The sequence below is a fragment of the Maylandia zebra genome, linkage group LG7 (genome assembly GCF_041146795.1).
Source record: "Maylandia zebra isolate NMK-2024a linkage group LG7, Mzebra_GT3a, whole genome shotgun sequence".
NCBI lineage: Eukaryota > Metazoa > Chordata > Actinopteri > Cichliformes > Cichlidae > Maylandia > Maylandia zebra.
This window is the reverse complement of record NC_135173.1, coordinates 9,516,502-9,535,087: the sequence shown is the minus strand read 5'-3', so window position 1 is coordinate 9,535,087 and position 18,586 is coordinate 9,516,502. Positions and strand designations below refer to the sequence as shown.

The 18,586-nt window shown below is 42.6% G+C and overlaps 1 protein-coding gene across 1 annotated transcript; it reads left to right on the top strand.

The window, feature by feature from the left end:
* Window positions 1-1,044: 1,044 nt before the first annotated feature.
* LOC101466815 (DENN domain-containing protein 5B) lies at window positions 1,045-18,509 on the top strand. The gene is made up of 22 exons (XM_004553375.6): window positions 1,045-1,189; window positions 1,473-1,786; window positions 5,237-5,346; window positions 6,017-6,731; window positions 7,846-8,033; window positions 9,321-9,827; window positions 9,929-10,160; window positions 12,279-12,429; window positions 12,575-12,665; window positions 12,760-12,879; window positions 12,964-13,116; window positions 13,243-13,321; window positions 13,415-13,490; window positions 13,605-13,733; window positions 13,832-13,953; window positions 14,194-14,339; window positions 14,432-14,550; window positions 15,039-15,226; window positions 15,385-15,464; window positions 15,897-16,023; window positions 16,137-16,311; window positions 17,023-18,509. The coding sequence occupies exons 2-22, from the start codon at window positions 1,681-1,683 to the stop codon at window positions 17,204-17,206; spliced, it is 3,798 nt and encodes a 1,265-aa protein (XP_004553432.1). The 5' UTR covers window positions 1,045-1,189; window positions 1,473-1,680; the 3' UTR covers window positions 17,207-18,509.
* The last annotated feature ends 77 nt before the right edge of the window (window positions 18,510-18,586 follow it).

Below are 18,586 nucleotides of genomic sequence, written 5' to 3'. Positions count from 1 at the left end.
TGCTAAAGTCTTTCACTGAGGAGAAATCTGAATGCATCACGTCACTCACTGCTCCTCGGGCTTTTAGTGCGTCACTGACCAGACGCTGAAATTGATGCTGTCTGTAAATCTGTCAATGGCCAAGAACCAAAATACGTATTTTCTTCTTTTCTTTTTCTTTTTTAAATTTTTTTTATTTATGGTCTCCAGACTAAACATGTAGAAATAGCAGTATCTTTTACAGAGGTAAATATGCACCAGAGAGCTGGAGCACACAGGGTGTGCCCTGACTTCAGCACAGGTTTAAAGACTTTTATGGTCTCCACCAACTCTGACTTAAAGTAAATGGAGTGTAAAGTTTGAGATCTCGCAACAGACAAGTTTAAAAAATAAAACATCAGAATAAAATAAACACCGCAGACAAAAGACAAAGTCCATACTCCATTTAATCATTTATAACTGGGGAGGTATTTGGCAAGCATAGCGACTAATAGAGATAATGAGTTGGAGTTCAGTTGCTTCGACTGCTGATGGTTAGGCTCTAAATGTTGTGGATGACTGATGGTGTCTTTAGTGCCTGTGTGTCAGGGAAGAGTGTGAAGTATTATCTAGCAGTGGGTCTCAGTTAGTGATTAATGACTTTTGGCAAGTGTATTTATTTGTTAATCAATAATGAATTGAGAAGTGTTCCTGTAACTGTCTGGCTCAGATGGCATCCATCCAACCAAAACAGATCTGTGTGAAAAGGGATTTTTATATTTATTTTCATAAAATCACATTTTTAGGACATGATAAACAAAAACACATCAAGTTGATTAATCTTAAAATTAAGCTGAGGTCACTTATTCTTGCGCTGTGACATTAAATTCATGTTACTTGCTAACTAACACAACTGCAGATTTTTAATAAAACTATGTATTTATTATTTATTAGTATCTCGACTCAGGGATCAAGCACCAGAACCATTTGATCCTACATTTCCCACAAAACTTCCCATCATGCATTAGTCATAGTCATCCCCTGACTGGTAAAATAAGCTCGTGACTTCCAAACTCCATGCCTAAAGTTGGCAACACGAACTTCCCATAAAAACTTCCAATGAAACGCTGAGGTCTAAAGTGTTTTCTCAGATTTTAGGAGGCTCCTGCAAATCCACAGCCAACTGTAGGGCGCACGACCGTTTTCACAGTATTACGGTAATTAGTAAACGGTAAGTGGAGTTTTATCCAAAATGTCGAAAACGTTGTTTTAATTTCTTTCTTCAGAGTTTTCCCGGCCGTGATCTGCATTTGTGCAATAAATAATTGTAATCATCTCCACCGACAAAAATAATAATTATAAATGAGAATCCTGATGATCTATGAGACTGATTGTTTTGCGCTACAGATGAATTTCGTAAACATCTATGTGAAAATGACGCAGACTTTAGCGGGGGACGCTGATGCTTTTAAGCCTTTGTCTCCCTCCCTCCCTGCCTGCCTGTCTCCACACAGCCTCCTCCCCCTCTGAACAAACTGGATGACCATCCCCGGATCACCCTGACTCCATCAGAGTCACAGCGCGGTTCAGTGGGTGCGGATCGGGACGCGCAGCGGGAGCTTCGAGGATTTCGGATTAAAAACCAGCGCCAGCTATGAACACCTACAGCATTAAGCAGAAGTAAACGGAGCTGTGTCACACCGTCAACACAACGCGTCGAGGATGAACACCGCCGCCGCCACAGGATCGGCTTCTTGCCGTTTCGCCCACTATTTTGTTGTGTGTGGAGTGGACACGGAGACGGGCCTGGAGCCGGACGATGGAGCAGGTAGATGATATTTAAGGACAAAAAGACACACCCGCCAATACACAGATACGCAGCATGTTATGTTGGATGACAGCATTAGCCAGGTTATATATTTAGTAATTCATATAGGCCTATTTGTGTTGCCCAATTGTGTCTCTGTTTGTGTGGGGAGGGGTGACAGCCATTTAAATATGATTTTTCTTCTCCCTGTCAGTGCTCTAAATAATATGTGTGAGCAGCCTGTGCAGAATATCCTCAAATATATGAAAAATGTGATAAATATAAGGTTATATTTGGGCAGGATTTGTACATGTCTCTGAGCATGTAGTATCAGTTGGATGTGAAAGCAAAGACAAATGATGTGCATTGTATCATTTCCCAATCAGTCTTAAGCCATTGAAAGGAATATTTCTGATATATTGTCTTTTGTATCCCAGGTGCGGTCTGTTTATATTATACCCCTGTTTAGGACACATCACTTGGCGGCTGTGTTCATTGAGTTTTCATCATATTTTCAGTCTAGTATTGTGTCACATTAGATTTTATTTTATGGTTTCTGCAAGTCATCTACTGCTACACCTGCCTCGGGATCACAGGAGAGAAAGGGCAGAATCGAGGGAAAACAGCAGCGTCCTAATTCTGCTCGTTAAAGCTGTAACACAGCTGGAACATCCAGGCAGGGCTGTTTGCTCCCAGAATACACTCCTCTGTGAATCAAAATGTACTGATTAATCCACGTGATTTGGGGTGGTCTCAAACAGAAAGTGACCCATCATTCTTATTTTCCTCTTTTAACCAAGAAGGTGAAAGGGATGTGATGTCATATTTTGGGCTGCGGTGAAGTCTCCTCATCTCAGTTGCTTATTGGGGTTTATTTGTGGTTGACAAGACTCTAAGAAATAGAGAAATATCAGGTGGCGTCACCTCCTTTTGCAGCCAGTTGTTGACACTGAGCTGAGAACAACTCTGCCCAGGAGGCTCGTGTGACGTGCGCTGCGGTGTTTGTGAGAAAACGGTCACATCGCAGGTGTGCTGAATACCTTGAGCGTCACTTCCAGATCTGGAGCAGCAGTCACACCCTGTATTCTCCTCATCTCTGGAGCAGCTGTTGTGAAACAGCTCCTCATGGGGGGGCTTTTAGCAGACATGCTTGTTGTGTTTTTTTGCTCTTTGTTTTGTTTTGTTTTAAAGCTCTAATTAACCACTGGGTTAGAAAGCTGCCTCCTTGGCTACTGTCTCTGAGCTACACCATTGTACTTATGTAACAGCAGGTCATCGCAGACCCATCGCTGCAGGGGGGCTCTGCTCCTTTAAAGGATTTCTCTCCCTGTGTGAGGGTTTTTCTCCTTTACTCACAAGTATTCCACAAGTTATAGCCCACTATGTGCTCTAAATGTGTCCCATATACAGTTCCTCTTTCTGTGAGAGTGTGTAATTGGTGAATGCCCACCGAGAGACAATCTGCCCTTGTTAGCCTCTCAATACATGCCACTGTGTTTCTGCAGCCTAATCAGATTTCACATGACGTTGCCTGTTGGAATGCTGAATGGCCGACGCTTCAGCGCCCGTGCAGGCACGATGATGGTTACATAGGGGAGAGATATGACATCAGTGGAGTAGTCCCTGATCGCACAGAGCGAGCTTTATTGTGCAGGGAGATGTAAAGCCTATATCTCATTATATAATTAGACATTCTGCTTGATTCATTTGTTTTGTTTTTTTCAACATATTTTTAGGCACTTGGTGCTTTCTTTGTTCCTGAGCTTCAAGTCTAAGAAAAAAACCAAAATTTCTTTTCTTTTTTTTGGTCGTGCGAGTCACCTTCAGTGGTCAGGCGCATCAGTGGTGGAGTGATTTAAAGTGTCATCAGTCAGTACCAGCTGACACGCCTGTCATTTTAATATCTCTCTACTTTTTATGCCTGCTCATGTCATGGTGTGATGAATGGGACAGCAAAGGTAATTTAGTTGGTGAAAGTGATGGATGTCTGTCTTTATTGGCTGCTCACTGGTGGCTGATGGAGTTGGCCTGTTTTAGGGACAGTGGAATGAATATGAAACACTAAAAACAAGACACGGCTGATATTAAAGTGACCATTGTAATGAATTTGGATACTTGGATGAGACATTCGTCACTGTTTTTGTGACAAATCGGTGTGAAAATGATAGTTATTCTCACGCCTACAGATGATGTAAAGCATCCAGCACATTTCTTGGATCTAGTGAGTCTGTTAATGTGCTAATTACAGGCCTTTAAGCTTTCATTCAAACACTAAAACAAACCTCCCTCCACTCCACTCCACCTCCCCTTGCTCTGTTACCCCGTGAAACACACACAGGCTGCATCTACGTCTGTGAAAGCTGTTTGGTGGGAACCCGTGTCAGGAGGAGAGCCGGGGGGGGGTGGCGGTTTAATTAGGTCAGCTGATAAAACCCAGGCTGACGTAACCTGTGACGAGCACAAAAGCTTTGTCTCGATGGCGATCATCGAGGCCACGGCGGAAATGGAAACCATGGCAACTCCTTCAGCGATGCTCAGTTGTGCCTCTCAGCGCCGACACTAATTTGTATTCTTAGTAAAGAACACTGCCATTCCCGCCCCGCGTCACTCTCGTCCATTAGCTGTCTCCCACCTACCGGTCTGAGTCAGTTTGACTTGAAGTGGCTCGCTCCTCGCTCTGCCTGCAGCGCAGTTTCTTGAGGTGGCGTGCGTCATTTCGTGGGCAGGTGATGTGGATGTTCCTGAAGGGTCGAATGAGTGCTGCAGAGCTGGTTTGGCATTTACAGATGATTTTGTTCTTGTGCAGCGATTCCAGTGAATGTCTCTGAGAGTTGATGGTGTGCTAGTAAAGCAGGGAACACAAAGAAGAGTACTGTTCAAGGGCATCCCCCTTAGAAAGAGGATAAATAATGAAAGTACCTCGCTGATTACCCTCTGTGAATCATACACCCGTTTTTTTATTTATTCATTTATTTATTTTTTTGCTGCAGCTTCATCTACTCGCACAGACAGCATTTTGTATGTAACCCGAGCTAGAAGCTGACACATGGTGCCGAGATTTAAAAAAGAGATACTTTAACCACACGAGGCAATGCATGTGTTCACTGCAGCAATTTATGTGGGATATAGTTCTCTTGCATGCACTTTGAATTCAGCACCTCTTATCAGTTTAAAGAGTTCCCTTCTGCAGTGTCAGGGATGAGGCTTGTTGCATTGCTTTTCTTTATGCTAATGAGTTGAGTTACATAACTCTTGGAGTGGCTTTTCCCACTTTGCTGCAGCACATGAACTTCTTTTTACTATCTGTCAAGGTTGCCCTGGTCGTTTTTTATTAATCAAAGCTGCTGTCATGTTCTGATGCCCTCTGGTCTGTCCTTTCTGTCTCATTATGAATTCTGGTTCAGCATCGATCAAGGTCACCCTGCATTAATAGAATAACCTCTTTACTCAATTTGTCTGTCTGTCTTTCAGGTGAGGGCTTTGAGCACAGCCCTGTTCGACGGTCCTTCAAATCGAAGGTTTTGGCTCATTACCCTGAAAATACAGACAGGAACCCCTTCAATAAAGATGCTGTCAACATGGTGAGATGTTGGATTGCACAGTGTTGGTCATTTTCTGTTACATCTGCAGCTGAAGGACAAGATGTGCCTGTTAGAAGGCCAAATGATTTTGTTGCTCTTTCAGCTATTGATGGAGAATAATGGAAGAGGCAAAGTCAGCTGGAGGGAAGTGTAATAGGAGTTACGTGCTGGCTTATTTTCTGCCCCTTTTCATCAGTCTTGCTTTCATCTAAACATGCAAAACAGGTCTGGATGATGAGAGCAGCATCAGCCTCACAGTTACATGAGTAATCAGACGGAGTGGAATCAGTGTTGGTTTGTTCTAGACCATTTCATATATTGTGCAAAAGCACCTTCCTCTGGCTTTGCTTTACTTTTTGGGGTCTTTTTAAGCATGTCATTTTATGTAGCTAATCCACACTTTTCCCCCCCCAGGGGTGGATTTTTGCTCTGATTACATTGTAGGACAAAATCAAGCCTATGCTAGCACAAGAATATTTAAAATAATTGCCATTTTTGATGGCGGCAAACTTCAGTTTTATCAGGTTGAAGTGTCTGGAGGATGGAGGATGCTGATGTTTGCTGTTGTATATTTTGGTTTAACCCTCCATTTATATACTTTTTGAGGTCGGTATTGAACATTGTCACTCTGTACTAAAACATCTCTTGTTTTCTCTCCTCTGTCCTCCAGCTCTGCATGCCCAGAGGGCTGTCCTTTCGCACTCAAGCAGACAGACTCGATCCTCAGTTTCACTCGTTTACGATTTCTTTCGACGATGGCACGCGTTCCTACGGCTTTGTTCACACCTTCTACGAGGAGGTGACCAGTCCTCAGATTATCACTGCCATGCAGACACTCTGTCAGATGCACCATGTGGAGCACCACTCCTCTTCATTGGCCTCCTCTCCCTCATCCTCCTCTTCCTCTGCCTCCTCACCCTCCACCTCCAGTATGGACTCACTTGCGAGCAGCTTGGATGAGTCAGACGCCGAGTCTCTGGCTGGGGTGTCTGGCTGCCTCGGATGTGTAGGCTCCTTCGATCCAACGCGAGACACCCTGTATGTGTCCAAAGCCCTCTGCCTCGTCACGCCGCTCCCTTTTCTTCAAGCTTCACGACAGTTTCTGGTTCAGCTCCACCAGGCTGTGACGTCACAGACAGCCCCACCACTCCCTCTAGAGAGCTACATCCATAACATCTTGTACGAGGTGCCGTTGCCTCCACCTGGAAGGTCGCTGAGGTTCCATGGGGTGCAAGGGCCCATCCTTTGCCAGCGGCCCGGGCCAGGTGAGCTTCCTTTGGGGGAGTATCCTCTTGGAGATGCGTTCTCCCTCCTGGGTGTGGACAGCATGGTGAAACTACTTACCTGTGCACTTCTGGAGACACAAGTCCTGCTTTACTCTTCAGGTAAGCACTGAAATTACAGATTTTATGCATGCAAGATATTTTGGCATGTAACAGGAAAAGCAAAGCCGTAATTAGGAAAATAAATGACAGCTGAGTCTCACGCAGCTGCTTCAGTTTCAAGCTCCTGGTGCTGTGCGTGCTTGCTTTATGTCCATGTGTTGACTTATTCATGTTCATAAAATGTGTTGTTTCATACTATGACCACCATAATCATCATTAAGGAGGCTCAGCCACCATGTTAGGTTTTTCTTAGTGGCCAAGTTTGGACAAGAGGGTTAGGGTTAGATAGGGAGTGCTACGTTATCAGTTAATGCCAATTAATTTGGTTAGATAGCTGCATCCATAGACTGTATGGGGACAGATACCTGCCATGGTAAGTAACAGACAAGGTAAACAATATAATGTGTAACTTCAAGCTTAAGTAGTTTTTAAAGGGATGATTTCAATAAAAAAATAACTGCAACATAAATTCGCTGTAGATCCTAAAGCCATAAGCAGGTTGTAAAAAGTCTTTTATTGCTGTAAAGTTTGCATTTTAACACAGGTGTCTGCAGGGATAGACTACAGACTGTACTTAAAAGATGGACATCATCACGGTGATGTCACCCACTGGTTTCTAAACTCTGTATTTCGTGTTTAGGAACCAGAAGTGACCATATTTGGGCAAGAGGGTGGAGAGTTAACATGTCACTCAGAGATCATATCAAGTCTGTTTGTTGACATCATTAAAATATTGATTTAACTTTTGAAGCGCACACATGCTGGATATGAAAAACATTTATAATGACACCTTTGAACTCTAATAATAATGACTGCACATACAGAAAAGCAGCTGTTCTTTGTATTTAACACAATAATATGACATGAAGCCTGCAAGTGGTTTGTCCTAAAACAAAAAGTAGTGGGAAAGCCCAGCCTATGTGTGCATAGTTCTAGGATCGAGGGGGTGCTGGGTTTGACAGATGGGTTTTTGTGGGTAAATTTTGGAAGCTCTGACAGTGCAGCTTAGTGATATGGTGATGAGACCTCCGTAGTCATTAACTGTGCTGTGTAACAGGAATATGAATGAGCTCAGAGACGGCTTAACGCTTTGTTCGGATGTCTCTGTATACAGACTACCAGCGTTTGATGACCGTGGCAGAGGGCATCAACACACTGCTGTTCCCATTTCAGTGGCAACACATCTACCTGCCCATCATTTCTGCTCCACTACATCACCTGCTCGACGCTCCTGTGCCATTCCTGATGGGTATCCAGCGCAGAGATGGAGCTCAGCGATCCTCCCTCAATCTGCCACATGAGGTACATCACTCAGAGGGAAAATTATGCGTAAATGTCTTTGCCGTTTCCCGTGTGAATGTACCAGTCAAAACTGCAGGATGCAGACATTTTAATAGAAGCTAAAATAAAAGGATCTAAAAATATACCATAAAACTTAGACGATCTTGCAGCCATTTGCTTATCCGCTCCATGGTTCATGGAGCGCACCCTTTGCCTCCAGCATGTCGAACTGGGATGATGCATTTCCTCTGAGCTGCCTCCCCCTTTCAAATCCAATCCTGCATCCCAGATCACTTTATGCTGCATGAATATCTTGCCTCTGAAGCTTCTTTGAAGTCTCTCTGCCCCAGAAAAGAGGCAGCGGTAAGACAGCTCTGAGGGGATGAAAGCAAAAGTGCAGAGCTCCAGAAATGCAGAATAATGGGGCTGGATGAATTATTAAACAGAATTAGAGCTCACCACTTATTTCCCCCAAGGCCCTGCAATTTGAAGAAAATGAGGAACATCTTAATCATACATATTTGAGTGTTTGCAGTTAATTAGTAGTCCTTCATTTTGATATGCATTAAAAAATCCAGTGTGTCCACTGATCCGAAGAATAATCAGGAAACAGAGCATAACTTAATTCTGGTGATATAAACGTTTGTGTAGTCTCTGAATGTGAAACAACCCTCCCCGACTATTCTTTCTCCTCTTTGTCTTGTTTGGTTTAAAGATGTGTTAAAAAACAAAACCAAACACTTGGAAGTGATGGCACTTGGAGGAAGGATGAAGCTGAACAGAGTCGACTTTAACAGTCCATTCTGCAGTTCATCTCCCCTGAGGCTAAAAACTCACTGCCGGAGGTCACTGCTGAAGGTCGTGTGGCTGCTGACTGTCGAGCACTGCTGAGCTCCGCTGCTGCTTACAGAGGCAGTTTTAAAAAATAATCTTTCTGTGGTTTGTTGCTTGGCAACTTTATGGGCACAGTTGTTTTTTATTTTTTTGCAAAGGTTTCACATCGCTATCGCCGACTGATATTGCACTTTCCACATTGTCTCCTGTTGCAACGATAACAGATAATCTTTCACATGCTAATATCCTGTTTGCGTTTTTGCACTTATCAAAGTGAAATGCTAAGAATCTATTAATTGTGTGTAAATCTCCATCTCAGAGCTTAGAGGGTAAAGCTCAACTCACTCTGTCTGGATGAGATAACTGTCTGTACATTGTGACAGGATAAACCTATTATGATTATCTGATTGATGGGCAAACTGAAAATTGTTTGTCGTATTGTAACTGTCTGGTTTGTCTCATATTCTAACACAGGCTAACCTGTGCTTCGTGGACATTGACAACCACTGCGTCGAAGCTCCTGAAGACCTTCCCCAGTTTCCGGATCAGACTGAACTCATTCAGGAACTGAGTGAGGTGTTGTTGCAATTTGGGCTGCCTCCACAGGGCGGTGTGATCGCTAAGCCCACGACCGCCTCTTCCTCCTCCCCTCGGCTAAGCAGCCTGGTGCTGGAGGATCTGATGGAGGACAGAAGGAACGGGAACCTCGGAGGCGAGGAGTTGGCGGTGCTGGAGAGGCTGCAGGCTCTGGCGAGGAGGTGTGGAGGAGGAAAGATGTCAGATGGAGGGAAGACACTGGGACACGTGTTTGAGGAGGAGGAGGAAGAACTGAAGGCTGCAAAGCTGAATATTCAGCTGAGGGAGGTGTTTGCAGGACGTTTTGCTGCAATGTTTGGCAGATATGATGACTTCGTCATCCACAGCGCTCTGGATTTGGACTCTTGGTTGACTAACCGAGAGGGGATGTTCAACTTTGATAAGGTACTTTAGTGGATGACTGACTGATAGATTGCATTTATCTGAAATAAGTCATATTATTGTTATATCTTCATTCAGTAAACCCCTGCTTTTCAATGTTTTAGGGTTCCTTTCTCTCCGTTCAGCCAGCGAGCCACTTGCACTTCTTGTCCCGGTTCTTGGAGACATCCATGTTTTCTTCTTTTGTGGATGGGAAGGTTATATCTCGCTGGGCAGATAGGGAGCCACTACAGCAGCTGTTCGACAGCCGTTTAGAGCGAGAACGACTGTATGACACGGGGAGCGAAGATTCCTGTAGTTGTCTTTACAGGAAATGCACTACCCTCTTTGAATCAGGTACTGTGAAGGTGCCCAGGATCACAAAGGGATGGGGGGGAAAGTGAAATGTGGCATGAAACATTTTACATGTTCTTATAAGTCTTATTATTATTATTATTATTATTATTATTATTATCATTATAAATACTGTACTGTCCAACAAGGAGCACATACAAACACCAGTTTAGATGTTGGCGTCCTAACGAGAGCTGACTTTATTTTCATAGATATTCATGCAAATTGGACAGTAAAGTTTATATGCTGAGATAAGTTATTAGCTCCTGTAAGTTTAGTGGAGCTCTGACAAGCGCTAATATATATGCATACACAAATAAAGGAGCCTCATCGTCATTTTAATAATTACATATAGTAATTTAAATAAGCTGGACATGCTAATGAAACCCTGTGATAAGCCACTGGTAACTTATTATTATTATTATTATTATTATCATTATTATTATTAATAATAATAATAATGATGATGATGATGATAATAATAATAATTCTTTAAATGGGTACTGTCATTGCAAAGAGGGACTTATGTATTTAAAAAATTTAATTAAATTAGAAAAAAAACACTACAGTTTAAGGACACACACACATAAAGCATAAATATACAGTATATATTTTTTTATTTTATTTTTTTTAGATATTTTATGAAAGTGATACTTGTAAACTAATGGAATAGCAAAAATGTTCTGAATCACATTTTGTGTTATATTAGATCATCTCAATGCATATTTGAGATTCAGGTATTTGTTTTAGTTTGATATTACAAACCACAATTTGCTAGCAAAGGTTAGTGCTGCTCTCCCAAAGTGTGGGGTAGGATTAGGGTTAAGACTTTGATCCCAGAGGGTTAAGGAAGGACCACTGTTGTATTTCTAATAGGACAAACTGAGAGTGAAACGTGCTAGTGCACTGTGGCGCACCGAGGCTTCAAAGAAGGTGGGAAATGCATGCATATAAACAATGTCAGCTTGATCAAGTCCAGACAAAAAAAATGTAAAGTCGTTCCAGGTGGGTCTTAGAAGTATTTATAACACTCAGCACAGTTCCAGTTTTATAAACATCAAGGGTTTAGATGTTGAAAGTAGGCTGGATACTTTCAGGTGACTGAGTGAGTTGCATACACTGTGTTTTACTAGACTTCAAAACAAGCACAAATTGTATAGTTTATGCATTGCGTGTGGAAGTAAGGAGGACCAGGAGTGGACCCCTGTGGAACACCTATGATAATACAAGGGGGGCACTGAGTTTTATCTGAAACCCTTTATTAGACTCTTCCATACCAGCTGAACGCAGTTATTTCAGTACAATAGCATGATCACATGGTTTAGATAGGTCTGTAAAATGTGTAAAATATCCATGACTTTAGTTGTATTTTAAGTAGATGCCTGACGCTGTTTCACCAATGGTTTTTCCAGAATATAATTAGGATATAGCAAAAATATTAAAGGAAATCTGAGCAAAATTATGCAATGAAGCTGGATGCCAGATTTCGCAGAGGGAATCTGCAAATCTGACACCATCTGCCCGTCTGTTTGGGTTTATATGGTGATTATGCTGCTTGGCCTTTCTCTCCCTTTTGTGATAAGCACTGAGGATTTTGCATAAACTGTGCTTAGGGGGATTCTTGCACCAGGTTATGCAGCCATATAAACTGTAATTCATTCAACATTACTGAAACAAAATAAAAACCAAATTACCTGGTGGATAACTGGAACACAAAAAGCAATGGGATCGAATGAAATGTAAGGGGGAAAAGATGGGTAGAACTAGTAAATTAGAGAAGAATGAGGCACATGCTGGTCTGTGAGCATTATATAAGCAGAGGACAGCAGGGCTCTGTGTCCTGTGAAAACTGCTGCAAAGCTGCAGCTTTGAAGTGGTGCCAGCCTTTCATCTCTGTGGCTGGTCTGTGGCATTGTTCACAATTCACAAAGTCCATACGTTAGACTCCAGAATAACATAACATGGTTACTTTCTTTTATACTGTGTTAGGGTGTTATGCACAAGCCATTCATGGAAATAACTAATTTAACTGAAATGTGAAATCCCTTTAAAAATTAATTAATTAATACAAATGAAAACAAACAAAAATAAATGTTTTTTTGTTCACTTTTTTCTCTGCAGGTCAGACCATCGAGCGGAGGCTGCTGAAGGCCGACCACACAGCCATACACCCCCACCTGCTGGACATGAGGATTGGCCAGGGTCGTCATCACCCGGGCTACTTCCCTAAGCTGCAGGCGGATGTCCTTGCCCAGGCACAGAACACCAACAAGTGAGATTCGTTTCCTGCTGTTATTAAGATTAAATTAAAATCTGTTTCTAGTGAGTAATGAAAATAATTAAAACTTTATTTCCAGGCGTGACTGGTTTACTCTGATTTGTGTAAAATTATGGATTTTATTTTGCTGTGTCATCAGGTGGTCCAGTCGTGTCACAGCCTCTCGTAGGTCTGAACCCAAGAGATCCACAGTTTCTGATCAGTCAGGAGTGGACAACGAGCAGAGACAGGTACCTACAGTGTGTGTGTCAAAAAACACACACACAGATTAGCATGCAGGCTTCAAGGGGTGTGTGTCTAATATGTTACCTGTTTATTCAACAGAAATACACCTTTGCGAGGAAGAATCTCCGCCAGTCTAAACTACTTGACCTGACGCCTCAAGCTATCACTCAGACGCACCGGGAGTTTGTTGATGGGCTGCTCAGCGAGTGTCGTCTAAAGGTAAGCGCTCTCGTTAGGTGCTTAAAATAGGAATGTTCCTAATTATTTTACTCAAGGTTAATGCAAAAATCTTCTTCTTTTTAGACCAAACGGATGCTGAAGGAAAGGATGGGGAAGGAGAGTGTGGAACTGGGTCAGGGAGAGGCCAGCATCACAGGCCTGCAGGAAAACACACTCATCCACGGCCTGTGTGACCTGCTGGAGAGAACATGGGGCCACGGTCTGCAGGTGAAACAGGTGAGCTCACGTGGCATGCTAAGACCGCGCTGTATGTCTCCATGTGAAGAGACTGCCTAGAAAAATGTCTGGAATGGCAGATGATTGCATGCATGCTGGAAATTAACTACTGCTTATTGTGAACAGGGGAAGTCTGCTCTTTGGTCCCATTTGCTTCACTACCAAGCTGCCCAGGGTAAGACGGAGGCACCAGCTGAGTCTCCAGGTCAGAGCACAGCCCCCCGTCTGTACTGAGCTGCTTTTGGAAATCACTGAAATAAGAATGGACTCATAATTGGTGCTTTTTCTGCCTTTTCAGGATCTAACTGTTCAGACCAGAGAACAGTTGATGATGGCGCTTTGCCCCTGAGAGGATCGTTAATACAGGATATGAGGTAATGAGGCAGTTGATGAAAGGGGCTTTTAGTTTTCTAGATGAGCTCAGAGGATATTATTAGTGTAAAAGTTGAATATTGCAGCTCCTTTTAGCCGGTCTGTCGTTCTTCCAGGTTTATCCAGACCATGAGTGAGGGTCTGTCTGATGTGGGTCAGGCCCGAGCCTGGATCCACCTGGCTCTAGAGAAGAAAATACTATCCCAACACCTCAAAGAGCTGCTCACAAATCAGGAGCTGCTCCGGTAAGAGTTCACAGTTGATAAATAAACAGAAATATTGCTTTTTTTATTAATTTAGTTTGCAGTATCACTGATATTGTTCTCTCTTGGGCCCCTGACAGGCAGCTGTACAAACCTCATGCATTCCTGCTCTGCGAGGAAGAAAGGGAGCAGTTTTTGTTCCACCTGCTCTCTCTAAACACCGTGGACTACCTCTGCTTTACACGTGTCTTCACCTCAGTCTGTAAGTCATGCGAGCTTGAACAGCAGAAAAAATTTTCTTTTGTGCTGTTTATTACGACAACCACACTAACTTCCTCCTTATTAACACGGATTAAAAGTGTCCCTGCAAAAAGACCCTCCCTCCAGACATCAAAGAGAAAACATGAAACCTAATGCCAAAATATATTGCAAGAAGAGTTGGGCAGTGGATAAAAAAAGAGGGACAAATGCATAAAACGTGATTTTGCGTGTCTCTCTCTAGGTATTCCATATCGTGTTGTTATAATACCCATGAAGAAGCTGAGCATCGCCATGGCAACAGTTGATCCTTGGGTGTGTGTGTCAGGAGAGTTGGGCGATTCTGGAGTTAGACAGATCCCAAAGAATACACAAGAAATTTTTTTCCAGGTTGGTATTCATCCCTCTGTTGTAACATCACAGCCGATGGAGACACAAACACAGAGAGCTGCTCTTACTGTGATTTGTGGTTTTGATTTCAGTGCAAGAACCTGGGCAGGCTGAGCACTCTGCAGCTGGGACAGGAGAACTCGGGCCTGCTGGCCAAGTGTCTCATTGACTGCGTGATGGTGTACAATGAGATTACAGGGCACACCTACAAGTAAGATTCGTCCTCTGATATTCTTCGGTCGTTGAAAGCTGCGTTTGACCTCGCACAGCATTTGATACTATGTTTATGAACATCAGCTCACAGGCTGATAGTGTGTTAAAAATATAATAAAGGCTAGATGATCCAGCTGTTCAAAATCTGATGTCTGAAATCTCTAAACACTTTAACCCAAAGGTTGCTTAGAAAAGCTGATGCAGAAAGTATGTAGCTGTTTTATGCAGAGGAAAAAGACTCTGTGAATTTGAATTTTCAAACCACTTTGATAGCTGAAGTTACATTATCTATAATATGTTTGTTTTTTGTTTTTTTTTTCGTTTTGACCCTAATGACTGCCTCAAGTTAAAACACAAAACCGTAGCAGATAATAGAAGGCTCTCCCTTCAGCCAAATCCTTCATTTTATTTTATTTTTTTATGTAGTCTTTATTCGTTTTTAAAATCTTGAATACAATGTAACGCTCAGTCTTTGTTTCTTGGAAGGTTCCCTTGCGGCCGATGGCTTGGTAAAGGCGTGGGGGACGGCAGCTTGGAAAGAGTCCTCATTGGTCAGCTGGTGTCACCTGGTGCGGAGGAGGATGCTGGAAGGTTGACAGGGACACCTCCTCCGGAGCTGGCCTCTCCTTCTCAGAGTGTGCGGACAGTCCTCGGATCACTTGGCAGCCGTAGCAGTACGTCCTGACAAAGAACACATTCTTTAGCACAATAGTTGACCTACTTGTTGAACGAGCAGATGATTCTGCTCCTGGATCACCTTTCTGTTCCCCTCTTAGTTTCATTATTCATCCTCGTGTTCCTGTTGCTAACTGCACTTCATTCATCTTCTCAGGGATGCCGTTTGAAGTACAAGAGGACATGAGGGAGGCGGTAAATAACCTTGTGAAGCATTTCCACAAACCTGAACAAGAGGTGTGTGTATGCGTGTGTGAGACAAGTGCTATATTCGTTTTACTTGCCGGTTCACTAAGCTGAAAGGGTGACAAAATAGTTAATGCAGACAGGAGAATATTTGCAGCAACTGTCAGCCTCCCGCTGTGTTATTTTTATCTATAACATGGTTCATTACCCCGGCCTCTCCAGCGCGGGCCTCATTTGTTTCTCTTGTGTATCAGGCTAGCCTTTCTCATCTCCGTTAAGAGCACAGCAGAGACCTGATGCATCACTTGAGTTTGGCTATAAAAGGCTTCTAATTCATTTTAATAACGTCTTTAGTACACAAGCTTTAATGTACATGCATACGTTCTGTTTACTTTAACAAATATGAGACTGTTATAAACAGTAACATGAGCTTTTGTTTGAAGTAGGTCTATTAACTCTCTGCTCCCATTCCTATCACCCCAGAGGGGAAACCTGACAGTCTTGCTGTGTGGTGAAGGAGGTCTGGTGCTTTGCTTGGAGAAGTTCCTCCTCCATGGTCTCAAATCCAACCGACTTTTTCAGAGGAATGTGTTCGTTTGGGACTTTGTGGGTAAGTGTAAATCAAAGAGGTGACGTCTATTTCCTGTCTTGATCTAGTGGGGAGTTAATCTGCATCTCAAGTTGCAAACTAAACTAAAAAGGGCCACCAATGCTTTCCCACAGAAAAGGCCGTGGCTTCCATGGAGACTGCTGATCAGATGGGTGACCTGCACGGATCAACACTGACAAAGGGCCCGCCCTGCGACCTGCTGTGCCACTACGTCAGTGCCATCAACGCCTCTCCTAGAAATATTGGAAAAGAGGGCAAATTCCAACTTTTTGTCTGTCTGGGAATTAGGTGAGCAGATTTTGAAACTCCCTTTGAAATCTGAATTGATGTTGTAAGAAAACATTTTGCAAGACACCCTCGTTCCTCAGGTGGAAGATGTTGTTAAAGCAATCACAGGCAGGAAGGTTATTTTCTTTTCTATTCTTTTATATAAAGCAGAATAATTTAAGCGGTCGTCGTCGTCTTCTTCTGCTTTTGGCCAGATCATCTGTATCCATCTCACCCTGTCCCTAGCATCCTCCTCTGTCACACCAACCATCTGCATGTCCTCCTTCACTACATACATGAATCTTCTCTGTGGTCTTCCTCTTTTTTTCTTCCCTGGCATCTCCAAATTTATTGTCCTTTCTTCCACATATCCACTGTCCCTCCTGTGTCTAAATCATCTGGCCTCTTAACTTTGTCTTCAAACTGCTTAAACTGAGCTGTCCTTCAGATGCACTCATTTTTAATCTTGTCTGTCTGAGTCACTCCCATTGAAGATCTTAGTATCTTCAGCTCCACCTCCATTTGTTTCCCGTTTGTGCTACCACCTTCAAACCATACATCATAGCAGTTTGCAATGATAACAGTATAGTAGCTCAAGAATATTATTAAAGTTTAAGAATCATAGTTGACGCCCTGAATACAATTGACCTTGCAGTGCTTGAAAGCTTCAGCACGTTCTACAAACTTTATTTATGACCCCGTTATTGACCATCGGTGTTCTCGTCTTGGCAGGGACCGGCTTCTCTCTCTGTGGCTCCCCCTGCTGGCAGACTGTCCCCTCACAGCTCGGACATACGAGGACGGTGCTCTGCTGCGGGACCGTGCTGCTGTACACTCCCTCTCTCGCATGCTGCACACACTAAATGATTTCGCCATCACTCTGGAGACAGCACTGGTTAAAGGAGTTGACCTCTGACCTCTGAGTTTAGCAGCTACGCTGACAGATTCAGATATTCATCTTCCCAAGAGTGGGGAAGGGAGGTACATTTGGACATTTGGCGAAATGTGACTCTGTCATATCATCACGATCAGCAAAATGGACAGTGAGCTAGACGAAACCGCTGGCAACTCAAGCACCAAACATATTGCCTTGTTCACTGATGTACATGTCTTATATACTCTGATTGCTTCAGGAAATAGTCCTGTGCTTGTTTACACTGTGAAGTTCTGTTTCCTCGAGGAGAACTGGAGGGTTATTAATAAACTCACATCTACAGTCAATATTTTCCCTGCTCACGTCATTTATACTGTACCTAACACTAGGATAACCATACCTGTCCTACTGCTGTGTTGTTTGTACTTGAATTTTAAACTAAGCACATGCATGGCCAGAATATGTTTGTTTTTTGTTTTTTATGTCTTTTGGTGTTGTATTCTCAAACGTCAGTTCTCAGGCCTTATTGTTATTACTATTATTACCATAATTATTTTTGATTTCATTTGATATTTTAGCAAATAGTCAAAACAAATTATTATACCCCTCTATAATGTTAAATTTTTATATATATATATATAGATATGTTATGCTATTATTATACTGCGTAATGTCTGGCCTGTTTCTCATTGTTTATTTCAGTTTGGGGTCACATGTGACGCAGAGTTGTGCTCACGAAATCCTCAGTTGGTAAAACACTGGAACCAAACTGGTGTCCTAGTTGTGTCAGTTTAAATAGTCCTTGTCATTTTGTCAGAAAGCCCCCCCCCCCCCCCCCTTCACTTCTCTCTGATTGTAAATATTTTGCTTCATCAGATCTTTGATAGGATTGTTTCATCCTTCCATCCCATGTTCCTATTTGTTGTTGGTGTACTGAATTTGTGACATATTTTTTTTCCTCTACAAAGGCATCTTGTTTGTGTCTGCGTAACAACAATGGATCCCACTCCAGACACACTCTCTCGTGTGGACAGTAGTCATGCTGTTTTGTTTTTAAGCTCTTCAATTGTCTGCAAAAAAAGGGAGAGAGGGGGAAAAAAAATCAGACAATGAATAGAGTACATGTTCTCAAAACCGCTAGGTATTATGTTGATGTTGCATCCAATTAAACAGTTGAGGAATTATGAAAAATGCTGTCTCCTGCACTATCCCGCAAGCACTATGTAACCTATGATGACCAAGCCTCTTTTCTCCTTTAAATACAGATTAGAGAAAGCAATAAATAATGAACTGTTATTTATGAAGTGTGTGGTCAAGATTAAAGTTAAAATTGAAATAAGTGCCATTTGTTGATGTTTTTTGTGACGCTTATCTGAAATATCTGATGAGACTCTTGGATTAAAATGATTGCCAGCTATTAAA

Excerpts from the sequence above, each read along its gene's own strand:
- LOC101466815 (XM_004553375.6), top strand. The coding sequence starts at position 1,681 with ATGAACACCGCCGCCGCCACAGGATCGGCTTCTTGCCGTTTCGCCCAC. Across the intron at positions 5,347-6,016 it reads ATAAAGATGCTGTCAACATG|CTCTGCATGCCCAGAGGGCT; the intron begins GTGAGATGTTGG and ends TCTGTCCTCCAG. Across the intron at positions 13,954-14,193 it reads ACGTGTCTTCACCTCAGTCT|GTATTCCATATCGTGTTGTT; the intron begins GTAAGTCATGCG and ends GTCTCTCTCTAG.